The sequence below is a fragment of the Malaclemys terrapin genome, chromosome 7, assembly GCF_027887155.1.
Source record: "Malaclemys terrapin pileata isolate rMalTer1 chromosome 7, rMalTer1.hap1, whole genome shotgun sequence".
NCBI classification, from domain to species: domain Eukaryota; kingdom Metazoa; phylum Chordata; order Testudines; family Emydidae; genus Malaclemys; species Malaclemys terrapin.
This window is the reverse complement of record NC_071511.1, coordinates 58,132,069-58,144,373: the sequence shown is the minus strand read 5'-3', so window position 1 is coordinate 58,144,373 and position 12,305 is coordinate 58,132,069. Positions and strand designations below refer to the sequence as shown.

General features: G+C 47.9%; 1 protein-coding gene across 1 annotated transcript in view; it reads right to left on the bottom strand.

The window, feature by feature from the left end:
- The window catches only part of TLL2 (tolloid like 2), a 187,085-nt gene that overhangs the window by 80,400 nt on the left and 94,380 nt on the right, over positions 1–12,305 (bottom strand). The window contains exon 3 of the mRNA XM_054036164.1: positions 3,193–3,270. Coding sequence (XP_053892139.1) covers positions 3,193–3,270 — 78 coding nt within the window. The remainder of the gene's footprint in view (positions 1–3,192; positions 3,271–12,305) is intronic.

Genomic DNA, 12,305 nt, shown 5'->3' with positions numbered 1-12,305 from the left:
AAGGAGCACCCCGGGTCCAGATCCATACCCTTCTGCTCGCGCACCGGGGGGGCGCAATCCGGGCTCATGGATCGCTTAAGTTTTGCTGAAGCTCCAGGCAGAGGTGCCTTTGCGCTGTTGTCAGCATCACTGCTGTTGTGGAGCCAGTTACCAGCCTCACTTCTTGAATCAGTTACACACACAGGGTTTGGGTTTTTTTTAAAAGCCTCATTATAAAAATACTCAGAGCCTGCTGAGCCTTACTCTCCATGCAAGAGGGGTCCCCATGGCCCACCGTGATTAGCAGGGGCTGCAGACTGAGCCCCACTCCCATTCATCCTCCTGGCGGAGACGTGAAGCAGCAAATCAGCGCTGTCAAGGCTGAGCAGTGCTGCACAATGAGAAGGAAATTAAGGCAGAGCAGAGGGATGGAAGGATGAACTTTCAAACTCCCTGCCCACCTCCTGCAGGGCCCATGCTTGCTTGTCAAATGCCTTCCCTGAAGCTGCAGGTTGAGCGAGGACACAATGCCTGGAATTTGCCTTTTGTTCGGTTGCATTTGTCTGAAGGGGTCTCATGTGGCTGCAGAGGGGAGCAGGAGCATCAGGCATTTTAGAAGCATAGGAACGACCTATCCCAGAACCAGCCCATGGGCCAGCTAGTCAGACACTCTGGTTACTATAGGGGTCAATGCCGGGTGCTTCAGATGAAGGAGAAGCCACCTTCTCCACTTGCCTTCTCACCCACCCCCGACACATGTACTTGTGCTCTACAGCATTATGGGCTAGACTGGGGGAGCCCTCTGCGGGTGCAAAGAGGGTGAGGGAGATGGAAGGAGACTAGCACTCGGGTCCTCAGAACTAGGCACATCTCACCATGCAAGGACTGGGGGACTCTGCAACAGACAGTGGGTCTAGGAGCCCTATAGGGAAGAAGCAGGACAAGGGCCGGGTCGTGGCTCATCCTCTCTGCACCAGCTGCCATCGAGGTAGGACCTTTAACAGGGTGCAGTGACACTCTCTGGGTGAAGTCCACGGGCAGCAGCTTGCAGCATTCAGATGGCTGCATGATGTGGAAAGGGGAGAGAGGGCCCCATGGACACCTTTTCCCAGCCACCATTTTGCACCATCCTTGGCCTACCATAAGGCTTAGTGACTATGCACATGGACAATTACCACCATTCAAGCCAAGCTAGTTGCCTTTTTCCCCCACTTTCCAGCCCAAGCCTGCAGTTTGTGGCACATGAGGAGTTCCACGGGACAGATTCTGTAGCTGTGCTCCTGTGTCAGCTGGGAGACCACAGGGAGAGCAGCTGTAGGTGCTTTCCCCTCCCTAGAGATCCCAATGCACCTTGCTGGGGCAACCCCAGGCTTAGACCCCATTGGCAGCTCCTGGTCCTTTCCCTGCTGGCAGCTCCGAGATTCTGCCCCGTCCTCTTCTATTTGTGGCAAGGCCCTAGAGGAGACTACCCTTCCTTATCAACAACTGTCTCGACAATGTCCCAACTCTTCCAGGGGAGAGCTGGGGCTGCTTGTGGAAGCGGTAGCAAGTGAGGCAGCATTGTGCGACCAGCAAGGACTACAGAGTTCGTGGCTTTAAGCAATGGTCCTCATATCTAGCCATCAATGTGAAGGGAAGTTCTTTCGGAGCCCAGTACATAGAATATTAGGGCTGGAAGAGACCTCAGGAGGTCATCTAGTCCAATCCCCTGCTCAAAGCAGGACCAACAGCAACTAAATCATCCCAGCCAGGGCTTTGTCAAGCCAGGCCTTAAAAACCTCTAAGGATGGAAATTCCACCACCTCCCTAGGTATCCCATTCCAGTGCTTCACCACCCTCCTAATGAAATAGTGTTTCCTAATATCCAACCTAGACCTCCCACATGCCACAAAGAATTAAGACAGAGGCTAAAAATGAGAGAGGCCCTATCTTTTGCCTAACGGCAGTGGCTGTTCTTATTCAAAGAGTTGTTGGCCCCAGAAAGGAAAAGCTCTATGTGGCTTTGAAAGCTAGTCTCTCTCACCAACAGAAATTGGTCCGATAAAAGACAGTATCTCATCCACTTTGTCTCTCTAATATCCTGGGACCAACATGGCTATGACAACACTGCAAATTCTAGTCTGGACAGTTATAGGAGTCCACCTCTCTAAAGTTCCTCCTGCAGTCTCAACTGAGTATAGCTTCCTTCTTTACTTTCTGTCTTGAAATGAGTAAATGTCTCTGTGAGCTGTTAGCTGCCACAACCACCCCAGAAGTGGCAGCATTTCAGTGGTGATGTGAAGAGATTCCTCGTATGCTGACTGTAGCTCATGAAGTGCTTTGGGATAAGAGGAGCTGTTAAATGGTCCCTGCTGCTTGTGTACACACACTGTATGTTCTAGCCTCAGGTGTCTAGATATGGACAGTTTGTCAGAAAGGTTGAGCTCTGTTTTAAACATGAGTATCTGCACCGGTGTGTCTCAAATGGGAAGTGGGTGGAAAGACCAGTAACACTATGCAGCCTTCTGGATAACAAGGCCCTACACAATATCCATTAACTGCTCTTCCTTGAGTTAGTGAATTTAATCCTGAGGCCAGATGGCAAACACTGGGTAGGTCAGCAGGAGCTATTCTGAAGCTACATGGTCCAGGGGACCAAGCACTGGACTAGAAACCAGGTGCTCCTGAGTTCTAATCCATGGACTTGGTATGTGGCCCCGGATGTTGCTTGAGCTCTCTGCCTCAGTTTCTCCACCTGTAAAGTGGGAAGAATGATTTGTAAATGCAAAGCATGTAGCACCTGTAGGAATTACACCAGCCCCAGAGACTGATGTCCCTGTATTTATCCACAAATCAGGTACAGTCTAGGCAGTGGTAGCTCCCTCTTTTTGCTCTCATTAGTGTTTGAACTCTGACCTAGGAGGGAACCAGTCACTGACACAGCTCCTGCAAGCGAGAAGGCTCATATCCCTGCTTCACAACATGGTGCATGTCCCCAGTTAGCTTAGCTTTTGGAGAGGGGCAAAGAGTCTCACAAGCACCCACCCAGCCTCATTGAACTATACTGGACCAAACCCACCCCTGCTGAACCTTCACCCAGGTACGAGAAGGTGCGTCAGGGATAAAGCTGGTCTGATCAGTGCAAGCACACATATACAGGACAAAACATTATTTTACAGTGGATAAAAAAGGAAATAAAAGATACCCAAAGGTCTGGGCGGGGCACCACATTACCCTTTTTAACTTTTTTGCTACTACGACTGGTTGCCGTGGTGTTCTGGCTGGCCCCGGCAGACTGCTCCCCTAGGCCACCTGTAAAGAGAGGAGAGAGAGAGAGAGAGCCCATTGTGAGCAGGCAGGGAGAGCAGACGCACCAAAAGGATGACAATGCACATCGAATTCTCAGTGCAATCCCTGGAAGGGGACCTGCCATGGAGATGGAAAGTGATCGCTCTCCTTACAGGTGTGGGACCTGGTGGGTAGCACACAGGACTGGAGCTCTGCCATTAGCCTGCTCTGTGATCATGGGCAAGTGACATCACCTCTCTGCACCCCAGTTTGTAATGGGGAGACTTACCATCTTTGTAACGTGATGTGTGAATGGAAAGCGCTATTTCAAAGCCAGACATTCATTATGGTGGCTATTAAATACAATAAAAGGCATTGGCATGATAAAGAAATAAGCCACTTATCATCCCGGGTCACTCAATTAATTGATTTCTACCTAAGATGGATCTGCCCCCACTTGAAAACAACAACCCTTCTAGGTGTTATTACAATACTGAATATAAAGAACTGCACAATTCCACTTTATTTCTTGCAGTTCAGCCAGAGCCAAATTCCCTGTCTACTTCCAATACTTGCAAATCCCGCAAGGTCTCACAACCAGAGGCAGAAGCACTGCCAGCTTTTCTGCCGCCCTAGGTGGCAGAAGGTCCCACCCTGAAATGCTGCCCCCCACAGAGGCAGCAGAAGCTCCCGCCGCCGAAATACTGCCGCGATCGCCGCCCCCCACATTGTAGTGCCCTAAGCGACCGCCTAGGTCGCCTAATGGGTTGCACCAGCCCTGACCAGAGGAAAGGTTGTCCCTTAGCTCAGACACTGAAACTACACTGGTCAGTTTCACTGTGTTTTTTCCCCATTAGCCCAGCATCACTGCCTGGCTTTCCCGCACTAGATTAGCATTGGTGCTACTGGCCTCAGAATGCTGCAGGGGAATGTCTGAAGTGTCCTTCTATGCTAGAAAATGACACAAAAAACTTGCATCGTGGGATTGCATGCTTCTGTCTCAAAGGACTCCAGAATGAAACTGCTCAGTTTACAAGCTAAAGCCAGCCCTGCAAACTCAGCTGGTGCTCCGAGAGCCAAGCTGAGATCTTCCCCACTCATGCGATATTGCCAGTAATTAAGTTTTCAGGTTGTGTCCACGATGACACCTGTGCAACCCCAGTGCCCTCTGACTAGGTTCACAGTGATGCTAGGTGTAACTGGATTAGAACTTGGTAAACAATTCGGCTGATAATCATGAGAAGGAACAGAATCCAGCTCCTGCTTTCTCCTGCCTGTGCTGGTTCTACAGGGCTAAAAGGTAAAACACAGTAAAAACGTGTCACCAAAGTATTGTTCTGAATACATACAGGCAGGTGCTCTGTTGTAAAGAGGTGCTATTTTTGTATAAGCAATTTTCCGAACTGTCCCTGTATAGCCCCCAAATTGTGCCCTATTTCATAAGTGAACTTTTCTAGTCACAGTACACTTTGTAACTCGCCTCTCTTCCCCATCTGACCGGGAGGCCAAAGCTATTAGTCCGCCTCTCTTTAAGAGGCCATTTCTGGGCTTATTTCAGGCAAAGCATGATAGATAATTACAAGTCAGCAAAACCAACAAAACCAGAACTAAATAAGGCAAATGACCGAAATGTCAAAACGGGTTAGAAGTAGAGGAATTCGCTCAATGTGTTTTGATCTTTTTTAGCTTCTTAAAACAGACCCAAAAACGTTGAGTTCTTAATGATCTTTGGTGCCCAACGTGAGACCCATTAAAGGGGCCTGATTTTTCAGAGGGTGGGTGTCAGAGGGTGGGTTGTCTCAAGTTGAGTACCCCAAAAATCATTATGTACTCTTGAGAAATTTTGGCCTAAGTGTTGATCCGAGTTTCGGAATGTGGGACCAGGACATCCTAGTAAGACCCTTCACATTTGAAAATAGGCCTTTTTGTCATGGAGGACAGTGCTACTTAGATTGTCAGAGCTTTTGGGGCAGGGGCTGTCTTTTGTTTTGTGTCTGTACAGTGCCTAGCACAACGGGGTCCTGGGCCGGGACTGAGGTCCATTACCCACGATACAGGAATACAGATATATAATAATAATAATGCTGGCTCCATTTATATAACACACACCCCGGCCTCCCAGTGTTACAGAGGTTCCAATCTACAGATCAGAGATGCCAAATCCATCCTTCTCCCTCTGGCTGTACCATAGAGCAGTGAAAGCTCCTGTGACAGCTAAAGACTGAGGGATATTCCCAGTGTCCTGTCTGTCCCTCGGTATAAGCGTGACTACTGGGTGGTATAAGCGTGACTACTGGGTAGTACCAGCAGCTCGGGGAGCATGTGGGAACAGAGCAAGAATGCTCACAGGGTGGGAGAAGACTCCAAAAGGAAATCCAAGAGGAGAGCAGCAGAACATGGACCCTGGACTTCAGAAAGACAAACTGACTCCTGCAGGAAACTGATGGGCAGGATCCCCTGGGAGGCTAATATGAGGGGGCAAGGAGTCCAGGCAAGTAGGTTGTATTTTAAAAGAAGCGTTATTGAGGGCACAGGAACAAACCATCCCGATGTGCAGAAAGAATAGCAAATATGGCAGGTGACCTGCTTGGCTTAACAGAGAAATCTTCAGTGAGCTTAAACACAAAAAGGAAGCTTACAAGAAGTGGAAACTTGGACAGATGACTAGGGAGGAGTATAAAAATATTGCTCAAGCATGCAGGGGGTGTAATCAGGAAGGCCAAATCACAATTGGAGTTGCAGCTAGCAAGGGATGTGAAGGGTAACAAGAAGGGTTTCTACATGTACGTTAGCAACAAGAAGGAGGTCAGGGAAAGTGTGGGACCCTTACTGAATGGGGGAGGCAACCTAGTGACAGATGATGTGGAAAAAGCTGAAATACTCTATGCTTTTTTTGCCTCAGTCTTCAAAACAAGGTCAGCTCCCAGACTGCTGCACTAGGCAGCACAATATGGGGAGGAGATGAACAGTCCTCAGTGGCAAAAGAACAGGTTAAGGACTATTTAGAAAAGCTGGACATGCACAAGTCCATGGGGCCGGATTCAACGCATCCGAGGTGCTGAGGGAGTTTGCTGATGTGATTGCAGAGCCATTGGCCACTATGTTTGAAAACTCGTGGTGATCGGGAGAGGAGCCAGACAATTAAAAAAAGGCAAACATAGTGCCCAACTTTAAAAAAGGGAAGAAGGCGAATCCAGGGAACTACAATCCCTCACCTCAATCCCTGGAAAAATCATGGAGCAAAGAATCTATTTTGAAGCACTTGGAGGAGAGGAAGGTGATCAGGAACAGTCAACATGGATTCACCAAGGGAAAGTCATGCCTGACCAACCAGATTGCCTTCTATGATGAGATAACTGTGGATATGGGGAAAGCGGTGGACATGATATACCTTGACTTTAGCAAAGCTTTTGATATGGGGTCTCCTACAGTATTCTTGCCAGCAAGTTAAAGCAGTATGGATTGGATGAATGGACTATAAGGTGGATAGAAAGCTGGCTAGATCGTTGGGCTCAACCGGTAGTGATCAATGGCTCAATGTCTACTTGGCAGCTGGTATCAAGTGGAGTGCCCCAGGGGTCTGTCCTGGGGCCGGTTTTGTTTAACATCTTCATTAATGATCTGGATTGCACCCTCAGCAAGTTCGCAGATGACACTAAGCTGGGAGGAGAGGTAGATACGCTGGAGGGTAGGGATAGGGTCCAGAGTGACCTAGACAAATTGGAGGATTGGGCCAGAAGAAATCTGATGAGGTTCAACAAGGACAAGTGCAGAGTCCTGCACTTAGGACGGAAGAATCCCATCCACCGCTACAGGCTGGGGACCGACTGGCTAAGCGGCAGTTCGGCAGAAAAGGACCTGGGGATTACAGTGGACGAGAAGCTGGATATGAGTCAACAGTGTGCCCTTGTTGCCAAGAAGGCTAACGGTATATTGGGCTGCATTAGTAGGAGCATTGCCAGCAGACTGAGGGAAGTGGTTATTCCCCTCTATTCAGCACTGGTGAGGCCACATCTGGAGTATTGCGGCCAGTTTTGGTCCCCCCACTACAGAAAGGATGTGGACAAATTGGAGAGATTCCAGCAGAGAGCAACGAAAATTATTAGGGGGCTGGGGCACATGACTTACGAGGAGAGGCTGAGGGAACTGGGCTTGTTTAGTCTGCAGAAGAGAAAAGTGAGGGGGAATTTGATAGCAGCCTTCAACTACCTGAAGGTGGGGTTCCAAAGAGGATGAGAGCTCGGCTGTTCTCAGTGGTGGCAGATGACAGAAAAAGGAGCAATGGTTTCAAGTTGCAGGGGGGAGGTATAGGTTGGATATTAGGAAAAGCTATTTCACTAGGAGGATGGGGAAACACTGAAATGGGTTACCTAGGGAGGTGGTGAAATCTCCATCCTTAGAGGCTTTTAAGGTCCAGCTTGAGAAAGCCCTGGCTGGGGTGATTTAGTTGGGGTTGGTCCTGCTTTGAGCAGAGGGGTGGACTAGATGACTCCTGAGGTCTCTTCCAACCCTAATCTTCTATGAAAGAGGGATGGGAGAACTGCGGGGAAGGAAAGAAGCATGGAGAACAGGCAGTGACATAGCTACAATGGTGTAGTCACACCAGGACCCACGAGGTTATGAGGGCCCAACCAGCAGAGGCCGCTCTACCTATAGGCAGACTAGGCAGCTACATAGGGTGGCAAATTTTTGAGGGGTGGCAGATTTTGGGACCTCTCCCCAGTCCCTCCATGGGCAGCAGTGGGGGATGAGGCTGCTGGGAGAGGGGGTGGCCACCAGCCAAGGAGCAGGAAGGGCCCCCAGCTGGGTTGCTGGGGAAGCGGTCCCTCCCCAGCTGCTCCCTGTCCCTGGCATGGGTAAAATTGCAGTCACAGCTCAGGCCTACTCCTAGCAGCTCCGCCAGGTTTTCTGCTCCCCACGCAGGCCCCAGCCACCACCCTGGATTGCACCGAGGCCTACGCTTCAACAGCAAGGAACTCATCTGGAAAGGCACGGGGGGGACAGGCTGGGTTGAGTGCGGGGGTTGCTGAGGGCCAGGGTAGAGGGGCAGGGGACCAGAATTGGGAAGGGGGCACTTAGCCTATGCTTCCACCAGAGCAGTCTGGGGTCTTGTTAAGCCATGGACAACAGGGGGTGAGTCAGAAAAGTGACCCAAAGAACACACATCATACTAGTGCAGCCATCTCTTATGCAGGTTTATCCCCATTCCCCAGCAGCAGAGCATGAGCTGCGAGCACCAGAAAGCACAGAGGAAAAGACAGCGCTTAGAAACATGGGCAGTAAACCACACACTGATTCAATTTGGGAAAGCCTCAGCCCAGTGCATCTTGGGAAAGATGTTTTGAGTTCAGTGGGAAGAAGGCACCTGGAGACCAGAAGTGCTGAATAGACCAGGGGTGAGTGTGGCTGACCCAGCATGCAGCAGTCTGCAATGTGGTATGACAGCAAAAAAAAGGCTTGTGTGATTTTTGGGCTCCAGACAGACACTGAGCTCCCCCATAGGTGGCTTTGGCATTGTGTCCAGTTCTGGGCACCTCATTACCAGAAGGATATTGACAAACACATGGGAGTTCAGAGGAGAGAAACAAATGATCTGAAGAGTGTAAAGACCAAGAGAGGGGAGGAATCTTACGTTCATGTCATACAAAACAGAAAAGTTAGATAAGAATATAAAATACTTTTGCTCGAAGATTGCAGCATAATACAATTTTATTTCTTAGAATTCAGGACCCTACCACATTAATAACCCAAAACCAGAATGAGACAAAGCAGGCTGCTCCCTAAAACACAGGCATAACTCACTCCACCTTACTCTAGGTTGCCTTTCTGCAGCTGACTCAACTAGACCCAGATCACATGCTTCCCTACAGATCCCTAGCCTGCCAGCGGGACTAGGTAACCCCTTACCACTTAAAGTAATAGCTTTGTAATTTCTAACACAATTTTCCATACACCACTAAATCTATTATTTGTATTACAGTAGCTCCTAGGGCTCCCTGTGCAAACATAATGAGACACAACCCTTTACCCAGTCAACTCACAATCTAAATAAACACAACAAAGAGTGGGGAACAGGATGTAACATTCAAGCAGAGCAATGGTTTGCAAATACCATATGTGGCACCATTTCTTTCTTTCTTTTCTTTTTTTTTTTTTTGCAGGAGGAGCTAAATTTTATTAGAATTGATAGGAGGGGATTAGACAGACAAAGGGAGGGAGGGGGCACACTGCAGGAGCAGTGGGGGGATGCTGAAAGACTAGGGCAGGGGAGAAGAGGAAGGGGAGCACAGAGGGCAGGTGAAGTGAGAAGGAAGGGTTGGAGCAATCAGCCTGTTAGTTACACATTTTTAGATGGCTTTGGATTTTGCTAAGTTGTATACTATGAACCATACTCCCAGCATGCCATGCATGGATGTAAAGCTTTACTATGAAAACTTATTAGCAGGTGGACTGTACGTACCCTCTGCTGTTTGAATGTGCAGAATCTGTTAGAAGATATAAATATAAACAGTGTGCTAGGTATGGCTGGTTATCTTTGAGATAATTGATATCAGTGTCTTTAATTAGATAAGATGCTAGAAATACTGGGTGCAGATTATCTTTGTACTCTGAACAACAGGCATGGAACTAAATAAAGAAAAGGGATGAAAGGTATGCATTCACAAGGTGAAATCTGGGAAATTTTCTATTTGTTGTACACAAATGAGGTATAAAAGAAAAACAACTTGATGTCACTTCTTGGAAGTGAAGATTCTGAATATCTGGAGAACACATGTGCGGCTTTGGGCAATGTATGAATCTCTCTGTTTGTGCTGATTTCTCTGTGTTTAATCAGCAGATTGTGCTAGGTCATCTGAGCTGACATCTGACATCAATAAAATAACTGACCCCTCAGCAAGTCACCTGACATAACCAGTGCCCACCAGCCCCTGCTGTAGTCCTTGCTGAGACTTCTCCTCTGTCTGCTCCCACCAGCTTGAGAATTTCTCTGGATGCTGAGGCTGGAATTTCTTCCCCCAACCCGACATGATTTGACATAGGCGGTACATGTCTTTTAGTGTGACCATCCCTGGGCCCCATCTTTCCTTCTCCCCAATGCTGCAATATCTGAATTCACCAGGATAGGACAAAGGGGTCTGACTAGAAGCAGTGGGGTGGAAGGAGGGACACTGAACACCAGGAAAAGCTTCCTGGCAGGGAGATGCAGTATGGTGTGGAATTGTCTCCTAAGGGAAGTGGTGGAAGCTCCATCGTTTGGGACACTTACCATTCAGTTGGACAAAAGTCACTACATGTGTGAGCTAGTGTAAACCTGGATTGACAAAATGGGCTGCTTGGGACCTAATCACTCACTTACAGCTATGATGGCCAATCTGAAAATTTCCCTTTGTTCCATTTCATCTTGCTACTTATTACATCCACTAAAATCGTCTCAACACTGCTCTTCTGACTAGCTGAATTTGACATCCTTAGGTTTTCTTTCCCTCAACATAAGAGCCCAGTGTCCTGTCTTCCGACAGGACCAATACCAGGTGCCTCAGAGGGAATGAACAGAACAGATAATCATCAAATGATCCATCCCGTCGCCCATTCCCAGCTTCTGGCAAACAGAGACTTGGGACACCCTCTACGCCCATCCTGGCTAATAACCATTGATGGACCTATCCTCCATGAATTTATCTAGTTCTTTTTTGAACCCTCTTATAGTTTTGGCCTTCACAACATCCTCTGGCAAAGAGTTCCACAGGTTGACTGTGCGTTGTGTGAAGAAATACTTCCTTTTATTTGTTTTAAACCTGCTGCCTATTAATTTCATTGGGTGGCCCCTAGTTCTTGTGTTATGAGAAGGAGTAAATAACACTTCCTTATTTACTTTCTCCACACCAGTCATGATTTTATAGACCTCTATCATACCCCCCCTTAGTCATCTCTATTCCAAGTTGAAAAGTCCCAGTCTTTTTAATCTCTCCTTATACAGAAGCTACTCCATACTCCTAATCATACTATTCATTACAGAGCACCAGTCATATTTAAAGGACAGTGTTCAGATGTTAACGCGGAGTTCTTATGGCCTGGGGATCTTTGCTGGAGTGGAAAATAATTTTGTATTTATAAATAAAAAGCAGCTTGCTTCCAGAGTCATGAACAGATTGCTTCTTAATTGAATTTGGGAGGTGAATTATATGGTGAATTAGAAAAAAAGAACAACTCTGCATTTAGTGAATTGTTCCCCTAAAAGGGGGCCGCATGGGATTGAATTGCAAATGATGGCACCAAGCATTACAGCCGGCACCCCCTCCATCCCAGGCTGCTGACCTCTGCCGTGTTTCAGCCATCACTGGAACAGGCTTCTTTTCAGAGCTGCAATTGCATTCTTTCCCAGAGATCAGTGCAAGCCTTGGTTTCGTGTGCAAAAGAGATGTTTGAATAAACTACTGAGCCTAATGAAATCTACAAGCTCTTTGCGTATTTTCTTTCATTGTCGCCAGTGAAAAGGGGGACGATTACACAAAGGCTAAATATGGTTGCGGTGGATACACCAGATATTTTCAGACATTATTAATCTTGCCACCACAGCCACGGAACACCCACACTCCTGCCTAAACAGATGGATGGTTTTATTGACACATGCCAACTTTGGAAGACCACATTCTAGATTTTTGGGGCTCTTAGGCCTTACCTCAACTTGGTATCTAAACACCTTCCAGAGGTTCATTAAGCAATGTGATGCCCCTTCTCTGTTCTTCTCCCCAGGGGAAGATAAAACATGATTTTGGAGAGAACGAGAGATAGGTAAATTAAGGGGTTTTTTTTATTAGTGAAGGTGAGGTCTAAGAAATGCACCTTTCATTTGGAACAGAAAGTGTAATGGTTCAAGGTGATTCTTGGTTCCTGTGACAGAGAGTTCCACAGTCTCTCTTGCCAGCCCACTGAGAAGGTAAAAATGAGCGTTACCTTCATGATGGACCATCCCCAGGAGCGCCGGAAGCTTTTCTGCCGCCCTAGGTGGCGGAAAGTCCCGCCCCAAAATGCCGTCCCCCCACAGAGGCGGCGGAAGG